The sequence below is a fragment of the Ambystoma mexicanum genome, chromosome 6p (genome assembly GCF_040938575.1).
Source record: "Ambystoma mexicanum isolate Mex_15411 chromosome 6p, UKY_AmexF1_1, whole genome shotgun sequence".
NCBI classification, from domain to species: Eukaryota; Metazoa; Chordata; class Amphibia; order Caudata; family Ambystomatidae; genus Ambystoma; species Ambystoma mexicanum.
The window spans coordinates 372,186,272-372,209,614 of NC_090935.1; the positions used below are offsets into that span (position 1 = coordinate 372,186,272).

A 23,343-nucleotide genomic window follows, 5' to 3' on the forward strand; every position below is an offset into this window, starting at 1 on the left:
TTGAAATAGTCAAAAACAGTTGAGATATTTTGAGGACAACCAAAACTGAACGTGCAGTAAAAAATCTGAAGATGACCTCCTGCGATGGAGCAAAGGAAAACCCATCAATTGGCCGTGTGAAATATGACCCAAAGTGACTAACAGAGCACTAAAGTGGCAGCAATTTAAACCTTTAAAGAAACGGCTTAACTATGTAGAGGATTCCCTGCTTGACGACGGAGAATATTCAATCAGCATGTGAATATATGAAAGACCCAATCCTAGAGAAAGGTTGAGTATGAGAGAGGGAGCGCAGAAGGGAGCGCAAAAGGGAGCGTGTGCGTGTTTCTAGTTTGATATTTACTTATCTGTGGTTTTACAGGTCTTAAGTGTGTTAAGGTCTAATCAATAGAGTATTTTGTACATTCTGTCTAATTTCATTTTGAGTGCTCTATGTGTCACTCACGTGGCCACTACACCACCTTCATATCTCCTTAAGCCTTGCCTTACTGCTCGGCAACTCTACCTTCATTGAGCTTGGCTAGACCCAAGTGTCAATAACCCTGTTCACCAACTACAGTGGCCACTAATGAACCCTCCAAATCGACTGGTTATAAAAATCCATTTTAACAGGTAATTGTGTTCCAAGGCCTGTCTCGGTTAGGAAAGATTTTGATAAATGTTAAATAACAGTCCTCCAAGACAGCTTCTCATATTTCTTTCCATATTATTTGTGTGCTTTTTTGTATATTTTTAAGTTAAATGGTAGGCACAACTTTATCATATAAAGAATCTATTTTGCACATATACTGTGTGGACCTTGCCTTATTGTGCGACAGTCACAAGTATTTACCGTACATTTAAACAAGTTCTCTCTTTCAGATGGGCTGCCTTGACTATTTATGTAATTCTTCCAATTGGTGACTCATCATAAAAAAACCTATAAGCCAAGTAGAGTGCTACCGGCTCTAAAAATAAGAACCTTCAAAAACTGTTCAGAAACTTAGAATCAATGAAGAATATAGTTTCTGTATGGTGGCAGACAAATATCAAAGCAGACAGAGTGCCTGGTAGTTAAATTAAGATGCATTTAATTTAGATACCCCAATACTGAAGTTTATAAGCATACCTTTCTTGGAACGCTTGTAGACCCACAACATCCTCCTCCGGTTCCCCATTTTTGTAGAAATGAAGTGCTAGGCCTTGTGGATCTTTCTTTTCCGCAGCAGTCAAGCAGAGCTCCACCACACCTTCATAAAAACGCACTAGACACACACGATATTACAAAACATTAGCTCAACATTAACATGTTATAAACAGACAATTTTCAAAATGGCCAAACATGCATTGCTGTTCTATTGTCAAAACATATGCTGATCTTATTTTGGTCAACACATGTGGCTACAATAAAAAAATAAGGGTATCCTGATGGGCTTTGTTCACCAAAAGGTAAGAATGAAGAGTTGCTCTGCCAGAAGTCCAAACTGTCTCCTGCTCAGAAAACCACACAGAAGACAACAACAGAGAAGGGGTAGGACAAGGACGAGGATGCCCTGTCCGTTCAAAAGCATTTCAAGCATCACAGAGGAAGGTGAAGTGTGTTGATTCACAATCTTGGAGCGCCTTTGGTGCATAAATTGTCACAAAGCGCATTCCTGCAGTAAAGGCATATGCGGTCTGACACGGACAGCTGATGCCTGAAATCCATGCATGGTTTGAAAGACTGCCAGGTTCAGCAACATGACGAACTTGAGATGTAGCAACAAATTCAGTAATTCAAATAAAGCTAAGAGCAGTGTTTGTTCTAACTAGTAAGCAGGGTGCATAGAAGAAAAAAAAAGGAACTGAGGTCATTTGGCATGGCGACTATAAATACTGGCCCTAACGTCACGCCCGGCACATGGTGTGTACAGGCATTGGGCAGAGCTGGGCTGAGCCACCTGGTGGCGTTAAGGTTTCCAAACAGCAGCTGGCCCTGGGAGTTACTTCTCGTGGGCCTACGCTGACCTAATGAATACCAGAGATTGCCATATATGCTCCCACACTCTTGTGAACGCCAGTGGGGGATTCCTTTAATCCGCGCCCCGTTAAATCTTGATGAACAGTGTTATGATCTCCTTACAAATGACTCTTGTCTCAATATGACCCATACCTTTCTGGGGATTCTTCTACCCAAGTTAGGCCAATATATTACCTCCCAAGATACTGAACGCATTTGTTCCACATGCTCTGATCCTTCACCGATTTAAAACACTTTTAGGTCACTGGGCTCTTCCATTCTGCATGGTATTTTAATGATTGTTATAATTGCCACCATTGCAATGTTAGTGTTTTCGCATTCATTGTCTTTTGTCATGCTGTGCTAAACAAATGCCTTGCTTGCCAGCCGAGCCCAGGCTCCTGCCATTCATTATAGAGACACCTCAGCTTAAGCAGGACGCCTCAAAACACGCCTCCAATGACCAGGCAATGTTAGATGTTTTAGGGCATTTGTTCGACGCCGAGTTATAAGACATTTTAAATGAGGATCGTAGACAATGACGATCTAGTCCTCTGAAGCAGCATCTTTTCTTTAACAATTCCTAGGCCCGTCAACCCTATCCTTATGTTAACAGTTTATCTGGGCATATTTGATGCTATACCTCAATCCTACTCCCTCTGGTCTACGCCCCGTCTCTGGGATTGATGTGGCAGGATTATTATGCTATGTTATGTAGGATTGTAATGCTATGATATGCTACCTTAGGCTCTCCCATATAGTTAAACCTCAAACCCTCCACGTTCTTCTAGCAGATGTGATTTTCACGAAAACGACTTTTCAACATGACAAGTATGATGGGAGCAGAATGTCATGCGCTGTACTAAATGGATGCACTATTCCCCTTTACCCAAGTTCTCCACTTTTTTCCCTACGGGCAAAGACTGCGTTGGGAGCATACACCGATGGGAAAGGGAAAATTAATCAGACCAAATCAACAATCGCAAACCACTTGTTGCTTGTTTTCCTTTTTTTCTGCCAACTAAACCAGAAGGAACCAATCAACTTGGCTAACCAATCGTTGTACCAGTTTATCAATGGCTTCCTCACATCATCTGCACACAGAAGCCTGACAAGTCGCAAATGAGACCTATGATCTTTCAAGTTGGGTAGGCTGGGAGCGTGATGAGGAATCAGGAAGAATCCATTCAAATAACATTACTGGTGAGTAGTTGCTCCTTCAATGGATTGAATTCTCCCAGGATTATTCATCTTGATAGACTTCCAAAGTGGTGTCCACGCGGGTGGAGAAGTGGAAGTCATACCAGGAAACTTTGGAGGACCGCTCTACCAAAACGAGCATCGGGTCGCCGGTGTTAGAAGAGATTCCATTTTAGTCCACTTTCCCTCCATATTCTGTGGATGTCCAAACTTGTAGCTTTAGTTTTTGAACCGTCCTGTATTGACTTTTTACAGAGAAGTGAAGCCCTCGGCTACACTTGTCTAAACATTCTGCTCATTTGTCATGGGGAAACCGATTAGTCCTTAAGGGGATCAGTAGTGGGACACTATGTCTCCCTTTTGTCTTACTTTTTACCTGTTTTGGTAACTTTAACAATGCAGTGCATGGGAATACCTTTGAATCACCCTAGATATTTTACACTGGGATATTTTGGTTAGTTTTATATGTGCCTAAAGACAAGCTGGTAGCAGCAGTTACAGGTTTTCTATTTTTGCAGTACTTTTATTGTGCACATTCGCGTTTATTGCGTCTGGCTACTGAATGTGGCTAGTGCCACAAGATATTTTGGTTGTTCTTTAGCCATACTGTTGTTTCTTGGCCTCCTTCCTGCCAACTCAGGTCAGGCAATACCTAGTATGGTCATGCATTTGCGCGAGAAAGCTGCTGGTTTTGCAATCTAGCACTTGCAATTTGTGTGTTGACACAGGAATTGGGTGGGACCGTCTGCTCACAGTCCACAAACTGTGGTGCCCGAGAGTGTAGTGTGCATGTATAAGTAAAACCCACAGGTCCCTGATTAGACCACTGCTGGCCGAGTCAGTGGTACAGATCCTTGCTATTGGAGGGCCGAGTTTGATCACACCCCTGAATTTAGGATAATAAGAGAAGGCTTACCCAGTATTTCCAGTAAATCAGCGTTGGAGCCAAGTATCCTGTGTAGCTGTGCAGCCAACTGAAGACCAGTGCATGACTCCTGAAGAAGCCTGGCAATCTTTCCTGCAACTGTCCCGGTGAAGCCCTGCTGGATTACCTGATCTGAGAAGGCCCTCTGCTATGCGTTGACCGATGGACTGGTAGTATCAATCAGTCTCAACGTCTTCTCGTGTTCCTGCAGCTTTAAGACTTATGAATCGTCCCAGGACCACACAGTGGACCAACCGGCTCTGAATTGGGCTGCCGCGCCAGGACAGTCGCAATTCAGCGTTTTCGCCTGGAACTTCGGTGGTTGCCAGCTCGTTCTATAAGTTGCCTTCCTGCCAGGTTTCACATTCCCACGATTGAACCACTGCAGGAATGTGTAGTCTGGTTGAACCAACGTAACCACAATAGGACGTTCACTTGCAATCACAAAAGGAAAGATCTTTCTTTCCTTGATCTTTTCATTAGACATTGCAATGGTCACCTTTATACCAACCTGTATAGGAAGACCACAGACACAACACTTTGCTTTTATATTCGATGGAACACCACAGGGCACCAAGATAATTTACCCTATGGTCAATTCCTCTGAATTAAACGCAATTAGACTTTGAGTACGAGAATTAGGCTTAAGTACTGGTTGACATTTTTTCCCAGTAAGGTTACCAATATAGGACAGTGAAGCACGCAGCCAGAGGGGCATTATATATCAACAGGGATGCGCAACGCGTAGAGAGGCCAGGAATGAGTCAAATCAGTTAGTGTGTGTCACCACCTTCTCCTCCAGTATTACAAAGCTTATCAAAAAATAAAATGGAGTCTCGTTACCAGCACAGGTTGCATTACCAAGAGGTCTGTTTGCAATTAAGAGGCAAGAACCTCAGGGACAGCCTTGTCCATTCTCGATTTTCCAGTTGAATGGTTAAATATGACAAAACACCTTACAAGTCGCTTGGGAACTGCAATGGGTCCCCTTGGTGGGACGCCGCCCTGGTGTTAACTGTAGTGTGTGCACATAGACCATAAAACTGGAACTCCCTACCTCTCTCTACACGCTCCTGCCCCACCTATACCTCCTTCCTCTACTCACTGAAAGAACTACTTCTTAAATCCCCTCCCTGATAACTTCCCCCTCTCTCCATCCCATCCCATCCCTCCTAATACCCTCTCACTGTTCTTATCTTTATTTTTTCCCGTCTCTCCTGTGATCTTTTTTTGCTCACTTCACTCATTACTCCCTCGTTCTCTTTCCTTCCCTACCCCCCTCCTCTCCTTTCTTACTTGCAAACTGTTCTAAATGCCGATTTTATGGTTTGCTTCTACTGTTCCATGTTTTATGTGTTTCTTGTAAACTGTAGAACGCCTTGGATTAAGGCGCTATATAAAAAAAAATACAAATCAAAAATATGGTGTTTATGCATGGGACGTTTCAGTGAATTCTTAAGAATTTCACGAACTGCAACTCTGGTAACGTTACCTACGTTATTAAGTGTCCATGTTCACTGTTGTATATTACCATGACAGCCCGCAAAGTGGCCAACACAATCAATGAACATCACTGTAGAATACGCAATGGTACACTAAATCAGCACTGTTGGTTCAGCACTTGCTTGAAAAAAATCACAATGATGATGATCTTAGCTGAATGGACATAGACCAATTGAAACCAGATGGTAATCATTTTTCTATAACCAACAGATTGTTCAAACTAGAACAAATCTGAATTGATCGGCTTAGAACATATGAAACTGGTTAGAATGAGGACCTGCAGTGGGATCACTATATTGCACAGATATACTTTGTTCCCCTTTTCAGACACATTACCTAGATCTAACTAGATCATTCCAGATGGGAGCGGTTACTGGTCCAATGTTTTTCAAAACTAAGGGGGGGGGGGACACTTTTCTCATATGATTGGCCTCATCCCTATAGTAGCAAATATGACTGCTAGATCTTGTATACTAGCTAATAGTTCAGATTCTGCCAAATGATAACAGATTATCGTTATCTCACAGTGACCCTATCACCTATATGAACCTGCAATTAGTTGCAGACAAATTAGGATGTTAGGGCTGCCTCACTGAATGACATATTATGCACACAGGAGCATTGCTGAATGCATTCATTACATCTTCAAGATGGCTGACTTGTTACTATCATAGTGTAACGATAGCCTGTGTGCAGTCTCAAGTTTATCCAAGATGGCTGATAGGAATAGCTTTTTTCCCAGCATCAAGTGATCCTGTCCTGGAAGGTCATCTTCGATCGTGACTAGAGAGATACCTGCTGTCACTGTGTACGTTAACTGTCACTGGAACGGTCTCCCCTCTGGTAGAGTGTCCTGAAGAGGTCTGCATGGGTGCCTCCTGCATTTCTTCATCGGAATAGGTTGTACTCAGGTCCTGGACCAGACTGGAATCTTCCAAGAACCCGCAGCTTGAGGGAAACTTCTACTGGATCCTGTCATGACCACTGTGAGGGAGCACAAGTTGTCCCACAAGCAGGCTCCCACCAGAGCCCCGAGGGCCTTAAAACAACTGCAAAAGGGCTCCTGGAGCCAATCCTGGCGCCTTTGGCACCAGACTCATATGTTGGAAGGAAGGGCTGTTCAAACTAGGTCCCATTTATGGAACCAAGCCATGCTGTCTAGTGTTTTGGGTGTGGCAGGCCTTGAACTACTTTCCCTGGTATTACTTTACCAGGGCTATATAAACCACACCTTGACTGCAGAACATGATTCGTGTTATTCTGCAAACAGCAGCGCGACGCTCACCACGTCCAGCTCCTGGTCTTCAGCATCTTCCTGTAATCCTGCAAGAACAAGAACAAGATTATTCTGTTTTACCTGAGAAAACACCATCCAGCACTCAGCATCTCAACTTGGCTGTAATGTGTGGAAACCGAGAGAAGAAGAAACCTCACTCACCTGTGAGTACTAGATTAAGGACTGCTACCACAGCTGCTGTTCGAACATTGCGACCTGCAATAACGAGAAAGGGAAAAATAATATTAGAATGCGCGGCTTCCAAAACATCGAATTCCATCGCGCTACACCACACTTCCATCCGGAGCACCACAGCAACATCTGCAAAGGAAAAGCAAGGCATAAAATAAGCACTGTCACATCGCAATTTGCTATGCAATTCTGTAGGTTTGCTAATCAAATGGATACTTGTGTAGCAAAGTTAGATATTTAAGTTGCCCTCTTCAATGAACGCACAGCTCGCCCTGCATTCCTCTCTTGCCCATGATGGTCTCTTCACCCTTTTTTCTCTGTTAACAAGTGCTGATTGAGAGAAAGTGCAGCAGTAATCATCTCCTCCACTAAGTGCCAAAGGTGTGTGGAAGTGCTAGGCAAGAATTTCTTTTGCAAATAATTGCAAACTAGAAGTAATACGGAGGATACTTTTATTAAGCTTTCTATATCCTGTCTGGCAAAGACCAGTATGTGTCAACTTTATAGTTATATAAAATAATGCATGCAATTCATTCCTAAAATGTAAGTTATTGCATAATGCATAATTACAGTATTGATACGGTTACACACTGCATCATATCCATGTTACAGTAAGTTTTAGGTTAGTGTATTTAAATTTCATAGTGCCCGCTGTATTTCATTTTGTTGGGAAAGATGCATAATATTGACACGTGAACACTTTAGAAAATTTACATGATCAAATTCTTTTGATAGCAAAGCTAGTTCTGTAACCTATAGGTTGCATACATCTTAGAACTGGTGTTCAACCCATGAGCAAACCCATATTCCTTGAAATGTTGTATTATCACTGTTGATTTAAACCAGGTACCCTGAAACGACCACAATATTCGACCTAGTTTGCGCAGATCTCTGCCTCCTACACAATCCACTGTGCTTAGTCTCTTTCTTAACACTTCCATAATGAATACATAAAGCAAACTAGATGCTTAAGCAAAATAGTGATCAATAGTTCCTTCGTCTGTACATCTACAGATCTACTGCAATACCAAACACTTTACCAAACACTGTAGTTGGCCTGCAGAGTACGGTTTGCTTTATGATTGTATTATATATTACTACCTGCAGGAGACAGCTGGCCAAACTGTTTTCAGAGCCTTTTTTTAAAATCACATATATTTGTGTCCATTCATGCAGCTAACCTTTTACAGACACTCATGTATGGCTCGCAAAGTATTTTTGCCCACTTGCATAGTCAAGTAGATTTTTAGGGCGAGTAGCATTTGCAAGAGATGGTTGAAACTTTTATTTAACATTTACTCTGCAGAAAAATGTCAAATACAAGTTTCACTGTGCATGGCTGGCCTCTGGTTGGCAGCAGTGTGCCAAACAAAGTGGATTTGTAGGGACTTGCACCCTTTTAAAGAAACCACAATTTAAATGCGTTGTCCTCGGTTGCTATGGGTCGAGTGCATTTCTCTTAGGTTAAATAGGTAAACTAAGTTACCCGAACTGCAGGTCTAGTTGAAGTTTAAAGGCCAGACTCCTTTCACTAATGTCTTATTTCAGCAGTACGCAAAATTGCTGTATTGTTGCTCATTTCAGTCTTGGGTACAAATAACTTCTGGTGACATTGACATTAGTAAAAAAATACTAATCAAATCAGCCTGTTTGCTAATCAAAAATAATGTAATTAGCAAACTCTGCTAATCAATTTTTGGAAACTAATTTATGCCTTGGAAGAGAGACATTCAGGTTCGCTTTCAATATTAAACAACCGCACAGCGCTGTACTACCTTAACGGATTCCGGGGGCCTGTTTTTCATCGTGCTCTCATCGCAGCACCACAGCCGCCTGTGAGGAGAAGTAGAAAACATAGGTTAGCTTCAAAAGACAATAAAGGCACTGCGCTTCGCGCTTTCTCTTACCTAGAAACGTGCCTCTCCAGCCAGCATGCTAGCATCAAGACCTTCGCACCCGAAAAGAAGGAGATAAAGACATTAACGAATTCCCACCATAAACAGAACAAAGACTTACAATTAACAAACCTACCTGCCTACCAGCAGATTCGGGGGTCACAGCAGGCCTGGGCCCAAGGAAGGCGTACTGCACCAGAGGAGCAACTCGGGCAGCTCGCCAACAAACGTCAAGCGCCCCTGCACAAGAAACACAGGACGGATAGCTCACCTTACAAATAACTAAGATTAATTATTCAGCACTGGGCAACTACGCATCCAGGGTTCCAGATCTCAGAGTCTTCTAGACACCCTCGGGGATATCAAGTGAGCTTAACAATCCAACCGTGGGAAAACCTACATCCAGCAACTCCCAGCTGACTGCCCAGTTATTTGGGAAAATCGGAGTAAGGTTGGTGAGTAATCGCAATAGTTACAGCCGCCCCTGTCTCCCCTATAGTATACCTTACAAAAAAAAAAAAACTTTGTTTATGCCATTCTTTTGCTTTTTAAACGTTTGTTTAAAAACGGTTCTAAGAGACAGAAAACGTATATTAGCTGTACAATCCTTGAGAAATGTTCTGGAACCTGTCTCACCACCATAAGCATCTTTTCTAACTAACTTTGTCACTCACCTAAAGGAACTTTGTGACTTTTGGGCACAAGGCCTCCTAGAACTTAAGGATTGGACTCAAAGTTAGCATTACGCTTGTGAATTGGTTTTCCGAATTGCAAAATTACTTGCATTTCTACAAACCATAGGTATAGATTTTTATAAATGAGTTTTGTGTGATATTACCTGCTGATTTCATTATTTCTAGAGCGTTTAGGGCCTAAATTACAGTATATTTGTAGTTACCTGCCTAAGTAGAATTATTTTGTGCTTCACTGGGTATCCAGTGAAATTGTAGCCAACAAAAATGTAGTCGGTGAAAACATTGCAGTGATAATACCTCTGCAGTGAAAAAGTTGGGAAGCAAAAAGTAGTCCAAAAAATGCAGCTTTCCTCAGGAACTTGTTCAAGTCTCTGAAGTCCTAGATGGGATGAAGTACTCTTTCCCCCCTGGGCCCCCTTTTTGGGGACCAGGAAGTATCTGGAATACCAGCCACGCCTCTTTCACCGCCTGGAACCTCCTCTACTGCTCCCTTCAAAAGAATGGCCTACAGCTCCTCCTGGAGCTCCCATTCAAGCTTTCAGGAGGGTAGTGGAAATCTGTCCGGTGGCTGTTTCACAAATGGTAGGCAGTAGCCCCCATCTCGACCAACTGTAGGACAAAGACGTCAGAAATGATCCCCTTCCATTTGCAAAAGAACCAGAGATTCTCCCTCCAACTGGTGATGTATTGGGGGGTGGACCGTAGAGATATGGCAGCAGGAGTCGTCTGCCTCGACCCTCCTCTGCCTCTCCCTGGCCATAGGAATCGACACTGCCCCTGCTTCGCCTGGGGAAGCTCTACCTTTCTTGGGAAGGTGGAATACCACCTATAGCCTAATCTTCTTGACCTGAAGGCAAGATTCAGCCTTGGATGCTGCTGCAAAGCCAGGCCCAGTGACTCTGCTGTCAATTTAGAGTCTTTGAACTTTGATGGACTCATTGTCTCTGGGGCCAAGCTTCCTTTGGACATGCTGGGAAAACCTGGCTCCTCAGTTAGGCTGACCGCTGCAGCTCAGTCAACATGCCTATGGCATAGCCCATGCAGTCTGCGGCGGATAATCCAGCCTTGAGTCCCTGGCAGTCCAGTTCCTTCCCATCACTAAAAATTTCAAAAAAGCCGTCCCCGACCCCCCCCCCCTCCCCCCCCCCCCCGCTGACCCTCCCACTGGCAAATGATTGGTGGCCTCAGTGATGGACCCAGAAGGTAGGAGCAAGACTGGACTACTGTAACACCCTTTTATCTGGCATGTCAACCAAAAACCTTAACAGACTCCAAATAGTGCAGAATAATGCCCTCCGCGCAGCACTGCACATCCCCAAATTTGACCATGTATCACAGGCCAGAGGAAACGCACACTAGCTCCCAGTCAAAGAAAGAATACACTTTAAAATACTTACACACAAATGCATCAATCACACTGCACCTCCCTACGTATCTGAAACCATAACTAAGAATGTGTCCCTCTGTCCAAAAAGAAGCCACCATGCTAACCAACTCCAAGTCCCCACTATTTGAAGAGCCAAAGCCGGCAGCATTAGCTTCCCTCACATAGCACCTAAGCTCTGGAACGCTCTCCCAAACTCACTCAGAGCAGAACGCTCTCTGTACTCCTTTCGTAAATCTCTCAAAACCACACTAATCACTTAATCCTTACCCTTGTCTCCACCCTCACTCTTCTGTACCTTTAATATTATGTCTATAATGCCAGTACATGTATCCAAACATGCTCTTGTAATGCAAACTATTTTGTAATGTAATTTGCCTATAACCATTCTGCCTTTCTTTGAAACTAGCTTTATGTGTATATTTGTATTTGTATTTATTTTATTTATAAAGCGCAGCCAGGCCCAGGGGCATACGGGCGCATAAGTTAGATCTGGTTACAGTTGCAACTGTAACAGCGCCACGATGCCCACGGGTTGCTGTGCGCTTTAAAAATATTAATAAATAAATGGTGTTCCACAAAAGATGCGAAAATTTCACTAAAGCACAAGTGACATTAATGACTTTCACTGACATGCTCCCGAAGGCAAACACTGTTTTTGCCAAAGCGTTGACCTTCTTTGACTCACCATCTGTGGGACAGTCCGATGTCAAAGTCGGACTGTTCCAGTTGTTCCCTGTAACACCTTTACCCCATCCCATCAGAGAGGAACTCTTCCCCCGCCCCCCCCTTTCCAACACAAACACTTTCACACAGACAGCCCGCTCTGGGAGAAAACAGACTAACACCCGAGCCGTATACCTGACGTGTCACAAAACAATGATCAGGCAAGGTCAGGCAATTAGTGACCACCCGTCACACCTACAGCTTTTTTTTTAAAACTTCTTTTTATCGGTTTTACAACATGTATAACAATTCCCCCCCTCTCTACGCCCACCCTTCCCACTGCACACCCCTGCAGGTGCAGTTGAAGGTTTCTCCAGCTCTTCAAAATATGAGTCCACAGATTCAATCCATATACAGCAGTTTGAGGCGCTGGGGGCACTACTGTACTCGGAAGTCCTCCTTCAAAAAGATCATGACCTCTCCCCAGTCCCTTCCAAAGTTTTGAATATTATTGTTCATGGTGTAGGTAGCCCATTCCAGGGCTACTGTCTCCCACACTTTACATAGCCAGTCTTGTATAGTGGGAATATTGGTCCTCGTCCAACTCTGGGCTATGGCGGTCATTGCAGCCAAGGTCAAGACAACTCTTGCTTTCTCTCGGCGCTTGGACTCACATTTTCTCACCCTGTTCCTTAAAGGCTAGTAGGATGCGTTCTGGGGGCCTATCCCCTTCTATCCCAAATGCCTGATTTAAAACTTGTCGTATTTCTCACCAGAAGGGCAATACCTTGAGGCATTTCCACCATATATGCTCCACCGTACCCCCGTCTCCGCAGCCCCTCCAGCACTCCGCTGATGTTGCGTTTGGGTACATACTGTGCAACCGGGCCAGCGTGTAGTGCCACCCTTACAGGAATTTTGTACCAAACTTCCTGTAGTTGCGACGCTCTCAGTAATTTCGGTATTTTCCCCCATAGTTCACCCCATGCTTCCCTCGTGATTTCCTGCCCAATATTTGTTCCCAGCATCGCATGTATGCCCATGGCTTTCTAGGGGTAGCATCTTCTAGTATTTTGTAAGGATTGGATATCTGGCCTTTCGACCCATCATTCATCAATATTTTTTATTGAATGTTGTTACTTTTCTGGTGGCTGCTTTCCTAGTGTCCGGGCTCAGTACCCAGTGCATCAGCTGCGCATATCTCAGCCTCTCCCCCTCTACCACCTTAAAGTCTCGTTTACATTCCTCAAAGGAGCGAACCTCCTCCCCCTGGAACAGGTCCCTGATGACCCTGCACCCTCCTTCCTTCCACTGCCTGAATGCTCCCTTTCCATTCCCGGTGTGAAGTCACCATTCTGAACTATGGGGGTGAATGGGGAAAGTCGTGATCACCTTTGTTTTAACCACCCTGTCCCATGTATCTGCTACTAAAACCGTAATGGTGCTCTCATAAAAGTGTGCTGGCCTGTGCTGCTTCGGAAGCCAAAGCACTTCTCTGAGATCATGCTGTGCCACTGCCCAGTCCATGGCCACCCAGAGCTTCCCTTCTCCTCCCTTAAACCATTCCCCAATCACTCTTAGTTGTGTGGCTTCATAGTATATTTGGATATCTGGCAGGGCCAATCCCCCCTCCCTCCTAGGGGCCGTGAGTAAGCGTCTATTTAACCTGGGCTTCTTTTCTTCCCAAATGAACTCATTTATCTCCCTCAATTTCCTGAAAAGGCTTGCTGGAAGTGCTTGCGGTATTACCTGGAATAAGTATAGTAGTCGGGAAGGACTACCATTTTCACAGCCGCTATTCTTCCTATCCATGATATTCTCAGATTACTCCATCTCTGGAACTCCCTTTTGATTTCCTTCAGCATTGGAGGTTAATTCGCAGCATACCATCCCGCTAGGTTCGGGGTGAGGTGGATGCCCAAATATCTAATCTCCCTTGGTGACCAGACAAATGGAGTACATTTATTCAGGGCCTCCCCGTCTTGCCTTGCTAGTGAGAGGTTTGTTAGCTCTGACTTGGTAATTTTTAAGCGTAGGCCTGACACTTCCCCAAACCTATCTAACAATGTCCTCACTGCCCCGATAGATTCCTGGGGTTTCGTTATTGTTGGCATCATGTCGTCCGCAAAGGCAGCACCTTTATGTTCCTGCCCTCCCAAGGGTCTTCCCCGATCTCATCCGTTTCTCGTACTGCCTAAAGGAAGGGTTCTAAATATATTGTGTATAGCAAATGGGAAAGCGGACACCCCTTTTTTGTCCCCCTACTCAATTGTACCGGGCACATTTCCCCGTTCACTGACAGGCGCATCAATGGGTTACAGCAGTTCGCTTGCACTATTCTAAGGTAATCTCCCCTAACCCCATTGCTTCCATGACCCGAAATAGGAAGGATCATTCCACCCGGTCAAATGCTTTTTCTGCATCTAACGCCTGTAGGACTGTGGGAGTGTTTGTTTTCTTTACCTTTTCTACCAAGTGTGCCACACTCATGATGTTATCCGCTGTTTGCCTCCGGCATACGAATCCTGCTTGGTCTGGGTGTATTAGTTCGGGTAGATGTCCCTCCAGCCTGTTCGCCAATACTTTGGTATATATTTGTGCTTCCATGTTAATGAGGGCAATAGGCCTACATGATGTGAATTCTGTAAGATCTTTAAGGGGTTTCGGGATCAGTCATCTTTGCTTCCTCCATTGTGGGAGTGATGCGGCCTGATTCCTTGAATGAATTAAAGAGCTGCGTCATGTATGGGACTAGCGTGGTGGCATATGCTTTGTAAAAGGCTGCTGTGTAATCATCTGGCCATGGCGCCTTATTTGGGGGCAGTTTTGTCACCACCCTCCTCACCTCATCCTCCGTCATGGGTTGGCTCAGGGCTTCTTGGGCCTCCCTATCTATTTGGGGTACCTTGAGTTTCTCAAGGAAGTGCTCTTGCCTTTGGCTCTGGGGAATTTGGGACGCATAAAGTTCATTATAGAATCCCGCCAGGCGCTCCTGTATGTCTTCAATATGTTTGAGGAGCCCTTCCTTAGCATCCTTAAAGGCTGCAATCGTATTTTTCGCCCCAGCTCCCCTCAGTAGATGCGCCAGTAGCGCATCCGCCTTGTTGGCATTTGCATAGTTTTGCTGTCTGACAAAGAGTAGTGGTCCCTCCGCCTGTTTTGTGCACAGTATCCCAAGTTGCCTTATAGCTTGTCTACAGGCCCTTTGCGCCCCCCTCGTGGGGGTTACTGCCGCTGCCCTTCCTGCTGTTTCCACTTCAGCTTGCAATTGTTTGAGTGCCTTCATCCGTTAGTCTCTACTGTTCTTAGCAGCAATGAGTTCCACCCCTAATTGTAGCCTTAAACGCATCCCATCTGGTGCTTTCCCTCATTTCTTTGGCTTTATTTAGTGTAAAAAAAATAATTTTTGCCTCAATATCCTCTCTAATCACTGGGTCTCTTAGCAGTGCCTCAGGACATTTCCAGCCCCAAATCTTATGCATCTGTCTCCGGAGCTCAAGTGTCATGGAGACCAGTTTGTGGTCAGCTATTCCGAGGGGTCCCGCACCTTACCTAGCAGTGGCCCGGAAAATCAGATATCATCGATTCTGAACAGTGTGCTGTGCACACTCGAAAAGAAGGTATACCCCCTCCTGTTCTCCCCTCAGCCGCCTCCACACACCCTGCAATCCAGCTTGTTCCATTCTTTCATGTAATTCCGCAGAGGCCAGGGACCCGCGACCTCCCCAATCTATCTTTGCACCTCTGCCATGCCAGGTAAAAATCTCCCATTAGGTTTGTGTGTCCTCTCGCGAAATCCTCTAGTTTTCCTATGAATTCCCATTTGGTGTGTAGACAGATACAATCGTGTATTGGCCTCCATGTACGCTCCTCTCACCATTACATATCTTCCGCACTGGTCTCTGCGGATGTCTTCCACCCGTAAGTCCATTGTATTTTTAAACGCTAACCTCCCCCTCCCCCACTTTCTTCGTGTCACTTGAGGCGTGGATTATTTGGTCAAAGCCTCTCATTTTTAGTCTTCAGTGATCCTTCACCATTAGGTGCGTCTCCTGTAATCCCAGGAAATCTATGCCCTCTCTTCTGGTGAGCCTCTCTAGCCTTTTCCTCTTGAGGGTTAAGTCCCCTGATGTTATGTGTCGCCCACTTGAACGTTTAGTCCAATGTGTCTACGCCCCTCTCCTCAGATGTTGCCCCTCTGTACAGGACCTCTTCCTGGCCTTTCCAGTCCTTCTGTTACCACTGCTTCCCGTTCAACCGTACACCCTCTCCCCCGTTGGAAGAGCTTCCGTCCATTTTCACCTGCACCTTTCCCTCCTTGCCCCCCCCCCCCCACCCTCACCCCCGCTGGAATAACTTGCCCTTCCCATTCCTTCTCCTCACTTTCCTCAGGCATACCCGCCCTTTCCAGTTTCAAGATGTTTACCTCCTCCCCACTGCCCTTTTACCACCCTTTGAGGTCACCAACCCTATTTTGTTGCTTTTTAGGAGCCTCCTTGTTCCCCTGGTCCAGTTTCCCCACCCGCGTCTCCCTCTCTCTTTTTGTAGCTGTCCACTTCACTTCGCTCTTCTCCTTTTCACACCTGTGGTCCACTCCCATGGTCTTGGTCTGTTGTCCATGGCCTGTGCTCCGTCTCCCGATTAGGCCTCGTCCAAGTCCAGTTGCATAATGTCAGCCCCTTCTTGCACAGAGGCAATTTGTTTTTGTCCCCCTACCCAATCGAATACAAGGCAAAAACAGGAAGGTCCATTTGTATCATCCCTCGTTCATTGAGTGCTTTAAGGTCTGGACCCATTTGTCATCTCTTTATTAGTGTGCTATTGGCCAGATCCTGAAATAATGCTATTTGTTGTCCATTATACATTATTGGTTCCTGCTTTCTTGCTGCCTGCAGGACTGCTTCCTTTTGGGCATACCTAGTTAATGCCACCAATACATCCCTTGGCCTTGCGGACGGGCCTTTACTCATCCTTCCTACTCTGTGGATACGATCCAGTTCTATGGAGTCCGGGACCTCCTCGCCCAAGATCTCAGCAAAGATGGTTTGGACCTCTCTTTTTAGCTACCTATCCGATATGGATTCTGGAAGTATCGGCACTCATATTGATTCTTCGGGATATGTTTTCAATGTCCTCCATTTGGATCTTTAAGTTACTTGTGGCTATGTCGAGGCGTTCAATATCTTTGCTGTTGGACGTTGTCACTTTATCCACTTCTTGCAGACCTTTTTCTAGGAGATCCATTCTTTCCCCAAGCTGTCCTATGTCCTGTCGTATTTCCCCTAGGGCTGTGTTTAAATCCGATTTCGGTCTTGGAATGTCTTTAGCAGATTATTCTGTAGTGCAAGCATTTCTCCCCTGAAGTCCTGCCTCGATATCGGGGCTGATGCATCCCTATCTTCTGGGGTGCTGCGTCCGTCTGCTCCTTCAGGTTTTGTTTGGTGCTGCGTCCGTCAGCTTCGTCAGATTGTGTTTGGCCATCCCCCAGGTTTGTTGGTTTTGCCATCTTTGTGGGTTCTTTCACCAATGTTTGTATTATGTTCCCTCGTTTAATTCTAGGGCATGTGCCCGTTTTCCTCCGCTTACTCAAAGGGGTCTCCCCCCACCTTCAGCTTCCGTTGATCTGTCCTGGGCTCTCTCTCGTCATTCCGGGCTTGGGTCTGTTTGGGCAGACATGTCGGTCGGGCCCTTTGATTCCCTTTTAAACTCTGCCCCGCTATACCTTTTCTCCTTGCTGGGGTTGCAACCCCATTTCTGGGGAGAGCAGGGGGGGAAGGGTGGTTGGGAATGGGGGTGGGTTTGAAAGGGGGGGGTTTCAGAGGTTTTGCCTCCCCCATGGCGGCTCCTCTGGTCCCCGGGCCAGACTACTCCCCTCCGCGACTCCTCCAGTCCGCTTACTCACATCTGGGGGCTGCCGTGCAGGCGTCCTGTTCCCAAGGGCGCCGCGTCTCCTCCGCTCCTCTCCGGGAAGGGGGGGGGAGGGGTCTGGATTCCCTCTGTCCCACCTTTCACTGGTGCTCGAGCCGTGGCTCTTTTACTAGACCTCGGAGGACGTCAGAGCGCTGCATCTCCGAAGCCCTTTGTCGGGCAGGTTACTCCTCCTCTGCTTCCACGCCCGGGGCAGCCGAGGTCCGCTGAGGTCTTATGCCCGTGGTGCAGTGTTCTCCTGTTTCTCCCTTTAAGTTTCTTCCAGTATGCTGGCATGGTGGTGGGCACCTTTTTCAGCCGGTGTCCGGGTAGCGCCGTCGGTACGTCTACTCTGTACCGGCGGCCATCTTAGAATCCACACCTGCAGCTTTTTAACATGACCAAGGAGTATAAAGGGTATCAGGAAATAATGTCCCTATACAGAATGTCATTGGGAAAAGCCATTGGCAACATTATATGTGGTGACATTATGTATGGGGACGGGTTGCAGGGATGTACCCTAATCCCTTTTTAAAAAAAAAAATAATAATTTGAGGGTTTCGGGGGTTCCCCCCCCCCCATGTCCCCCCCCAGTCCCCCCCCCATGTTCAATGTAATAATGTCTCAGCAAAAATCTATGACCTTTTTGTCAGGGGACATTATTACATGGAACCATATAAATATAGGGAGCTGCGAAGGAGTAGGAAGGCACCGAAGGCAAAGAACACAAGGAAAAAGCAGTTTTGAGACGGCAGCTGAACAAGATAAGAAAGAAGGCAAAACAGAAGGGGATCACAAGGAGGGAAATTCCCTTGACCTTTCACACAATAAAGCGCAAGACCAGGAAACCAGGCTGAAGTATCCTGTATTGTGTGTCGGAGATACCAGGGGCCCTTCTGTGTCACTAATCAAGGTGGGAGAAGCAGCAGCCGCTGCGCTACTGTCCTCGGCTCCAAGAACGAAGCAGCATCTATGAAATCAGCACAGCCGGTGAGTTGGGGAGACCAATATAAGAACAGTCTGTGTTGAAGTCAAGGTTGCAAGCAGCAACACTGTATGGCGAGCGCTGGAATGAACATTGCTAAAAACGTGTGTGATAAAAAATGCAAGTAAAGTTGAACTGCTGATGAGTGTTTGTCAAAGGTATCACATATTGCTTTTAAAGTTCAGAGTGGTCCAGCACCGCGTGGGTGATCAATTGAAGGTCTCTGTAAGGTATCCAGCAGAGAAGTGGCAGAAGTGAAAGTAAAAGGGTTATATTAACAAGAAAATAAAGAATTGTAAATCGAAGTGGTCCTTAGACGGGTTAAGCAAAATCCTGCGCACTGTCGAAAGTCTTCGATTTTGATATAGTAAAGAAAGTTTGGAAAATTAGATAAATTTGTTATGAGCCCAGCAGAGAGGGAACCAGGGTGAACAGTGAATCACCACAGAAGTTGTGCATATGAGAATACTGAGGAAAAAGGAACTTGGAATATTTGTTTGTCGCATAAGGCCCTCTGAAATAAGAGAATTTGAATGCCAAAGAGACTTTGACACAGAAGGTCCAGATACTGAGATTTTGAACTGCATCCTCGTGCTAGAAAAACAAGAGTATGTGCTAAGCTCAAGTGCGCCACCTTGTCCTGTGCTGAAAACGTGGGGAAGGGAAGCTAACGGTTCAACTATCTTGACATATCATTGTTAGGAAGAATTCTCATTTATGGCTAATTTCCCTCACCTAGTGAGTCCCCCCCCCCATCAGCTTTGCTAGACTTCTGGAGTTTTTTATTCCACTTGGTAAGAGGGAGAGCTTTTCCCCCACTCTTACCTGTGTTTTGCTATGTGTTTCTGCCTGTTTTTGTGATTGTGGACTCTGATGTACATCACTTCAGTGACCCCCTTCTTTTTGTGTGTCACACAGCACCTTCAGTGCCGTGGCACAGGGTTGTCTTTGAGACTTCCCTCGACTCCATTTCTGAGGCCACTACTGTGCCCAAGAAAAGGGTAAAGTTACCATTAACTTTACTTAGTCAATCTACCACAGATCCAATACACCCCATCTTCCATGGAGTACTGGAAAGGATTAATTTGTATCCCTTTCTATCTGTACCTCCTAGAGCATTGTTTTGCTCTTTTAACATTTAGACTTGGCTGGTGGCAGTGGTATCTTCCCTAACTTTTCTACTGCGATTATATTAGATAAACGTGGTACTGTTCTTGGCTATTCTATTAGCCTTGAACATAAAGCCGCTTGACCAAATAGTCTTTCTTTTGGCTCCGGTTGGGTTTATTCGCCATTTCTTTTTGTTAAAGTCCTTCTTGTGTCTTACTTAGCGCGGCAAACTAGGTTTGCCTTCTTTGTTCACTGTCTGTTGGCGGCTTCTGCTCAGAAGCCCTCCTCAAGGCGCCTGGTGTCTAGGTGGGCTGAATGTGAGGGAGGGGTGTAGTCACCCCCTGCACAGAGTATCCTAGGAAACCCAAGTCGCACTTTGTCATGATTGGCCAGGGTAGTTGTCCAGGCTGGACAACCCCCCCTGCTGGGTGATTGACAGCCAAGCTGTGTGAATGGGGGTTTTTGTGCATAAAAGGCAGGTCTCTTGGGCTAGAAGTCAGAGTCGCCACTGGAACTACAAGGAACCGAAGAGAAGCGGAGAGAATGACAGCTGCTGCAACTACCCGGTGAAGCCCTGCTGCAGTCCTGAGCTATCTTCCCTTCAACGACACAGAGACGATCCAGTCCGGAGTCTTCTTCCCTTGAGCTTGGTGGGGATAACCAGCTCATCTTCCACAGCCAGAGGATCCTCTTCTTTGGTCGAAATCGCTGCATGCTGCTGTAGTGGTCCGGATAGCCACCTGAAGAGCCTCTCCTGTTTTTAAGGAGTGCATCTTTTATTCCTCGTCGCTGCTGCCGGCTTCATCCCTGTGTGGTGCAGACCCCCTTCAGACGTTGTCCTTCACAATGAAACTCCAGGAATCGTGGGTCTGCAGGAAACCAACAGGAACAACTGCCAGGGCACCAGCTGCACCATTGGAACAAGGTACTGTGTTCTACTTGAGGAAACAGGGTGAAACCCTTTTCTTCATTTCCAAGGCTTGCCCTCGTCTTCCCTCCTCCTTATAACTTTTGCTTCCGAACATTGACAATATCAAAGTACTTTTGGCTACGATGAATCGTGAATTGTCTGTCTGTGTGATCTTCGGCAACAGGCCCCGGTGTCTTTTGACCCTGGCTCTGGCCCTTTGACTTTTGAACTCCTGTCTCTGAGTGTTTCTTGATTCTGCCTGCCTAACCAAAATATTGCCTGTGATTTTTGCCTCCAACCCCCTCTGGGTATCTCAAGTGCTAAGTGTGTCTTTGCCCCGGTAGCATTTCATGTCACGGATAGAAGTTTATTTAGTAGACCGAACTGTCAAAAAGTGATTGCAATCGTATTCGTGGTAACGTGTTTTGTTCGTAACACCGGTTCATTCAAACACAGGGTACTTACCTTGAGACTTACTGTACAAAGTGAATTGGTTAGTTGTAGCATATTTAACGAGTGGTTTTTATTTGAGTTTAATAGAAGTGTTGTGTTTATGACGAATGGTTTAAAAATAAATGTACTTCTATTTTTTACCTGAAACCTTGAGTCAGTGTTTGCTTGAGTCACAGTAATTGTGGTCCCTTTGTGTAATCTCTGCTACTGCTCATATACTCTTGAGATAAGCCTGGCTGCTCCGCCGCTGCTACCACTCTGTCATAGTAGTACAGGCTTGTACCAAAGGTAAAACGTGTATTGCCACCTGTAGTCTTAATTATGTGTAGTGGTCCCCAAGGGCACTGCACAGGATTCTGCCTAACAATCATTTCTTGAACACTTTTGTTTTGTAGAACATTGTTTCCCATACATTTGTATTTAGAAGTAAGGATTGGCAATAAGGTATAGGCCCTTTTATTTTGATCAGACTCTACAAGGCTTGCGCTATTATTATTTGATGGTCGTAGCTTGCTCCCATATATAGATTTAGGATTAGATGGGCGTTTTTCAAACCCAATTCAAGTTCAATAAACACCTGTGGACTGATCACTTGTGTCTATCTTCACTGTTTAATACCATTCCTTCCTTACAGTGTCGAGGGCAGAGCCGGTCCAGCAGTGGCCTTTCATCATCTGCCTTTTAAAGTCTTCCCACTCCTTAATCGATGCACCCTTCGCAGGCTACGACTTACCTTATTGCCCAACCCATCAAAATCATCTCAGTGCTTCTTTTTGTGCGAAGATGAGGAAGAATGGTGTGACTCACTAAAAACATTTTTTTAAACGTAGTTTATTAGTTTTACGACATGTTAACAAGCACACCATTCTCATGTTGAGTTGACAGAGACAATAAATAGGTCGAGACTGGTGCCCTGTGATACCAAATAAAGAGACCATAATCCCTGTCCACATATCACTGACTGTGATCCTTAAATATGGGTACACTCTGTACCGGGATGTGTCATTAGAGGAATTGCACCGTCTTGTCAGACCTATAACAAAAAGGTGTCAAAAAATAATAGAAACGTATATAATTATCTCCCTCGTCTCCCTCCCTCCACACATCAAAGAGAAGTCCCACGCGTTCTCATACATGTAATCAGTCTTTTGAATGCGCTAAGCGTTTGTCCCCATGTAGTTCTACATTTTTCTTAACCTAAAACAGGCCTGTCTATTCTGTTTCACTCCTTTTCATCCACCCCGGCAGAGCTTGCTTTCCTCTGGCATCACAGATAAGCAAAGAGAGAAACCACGTAGTCCCCCCATCCCCGTTCCTCAGTCCGGTCCCAGCTCTTTTGGTAGTTCTCTGTGCCCTGTGTAGTGTTCCAAGAAGGGAAGCCAAACCATATCTATGTGGGAGTGAGACTAGTAAGTCAGCTGTAATGTTTTCCATCTGATAACTACGGTGTGCCTTCCTAAGGCATTCCTTTTTCATCAGTAATGCACTTCATTTCCATTTGACTGTCGGGTATACTCTGGTTGCTAATGAACAAATTACTCTCTTACCTGGTAACGTTCTTTCGATGGGATGGTCCGACGACGTATTCCATATCTATGACAGTAATCACCACAGCTGTGCTGCTTCGGAAAATCTTCGGCGTCTGCGTCCTGCGTCGATGACGTCGATACGCCACCCTCGAGGACCTCCTCCGACGGCCGACGTCACTGGATGTTATAAGTAGGACGCACGACGCCCGTAGCCCCAGTTGTAGTTTTTTCCCCCCAGAACATGTGGCACCAGTCTTCTGCCAGTCCGACACACAAAGCCTTGCGGAAACGTAAGCTGCAATCGCATAAGAAATTCTGTAGCGGGGAAGGTAGGGAGGGAGCGATATGGAATACCTCGTCGGACCATCCCATCGAAAGAACGTTACCAGGTAAGAGAGTAACTTGTTCTTCGAGGGGATTGGGTCCTCCGACGTATTCCATATCTATGACAGACTCCCAAAGCAGTACCAATTCAAGGAGGTGGGAAAAGAATTTAGAAAACAGAAATTTAGAATGCCCAATCAAATTGCGGAGTAAAGGACCTCCTTGCCAAAGGCCAAATCCTGCCCACAGATGGGATCGAAGGAGTAGTGATGTACAAAATTATGTACCGAAGCCCAGGTGGCTGCATCACAGATATTACGAATAGGAACCCCCCTCTGTAGGTCAGTAGAGGCAGCCATACCCCTGGTAGAATGGGACCGTAAACCGACCAGTGGGTCTTTACCCGCCAAG

The 23,343-nt window shown here is 45.5% G+C and overlaps 1 protein-coding gene across 1 annotated transcript in view; it reads right to left on the minus strand.

Moving 5' to 3' along the window:
• NUP155 (nucleoporin 155) overlaps positions 1-23,343 on the minus strand; it is a 1,628,423-nt gene that overhangs the window by 644,279 nt on the left and 960,801 nt on the right. The window contains exon 25 of the mRNA XM_069627148.1: positions 1,109-1,244. Within this exon, the coding sequence (XP_069483249.1) occupies positions 1,109-1,244 (136 nt within the window). The remainder of the gene's footprint in view (positions 1-1,108; positions 1,245-23,343) is intronic.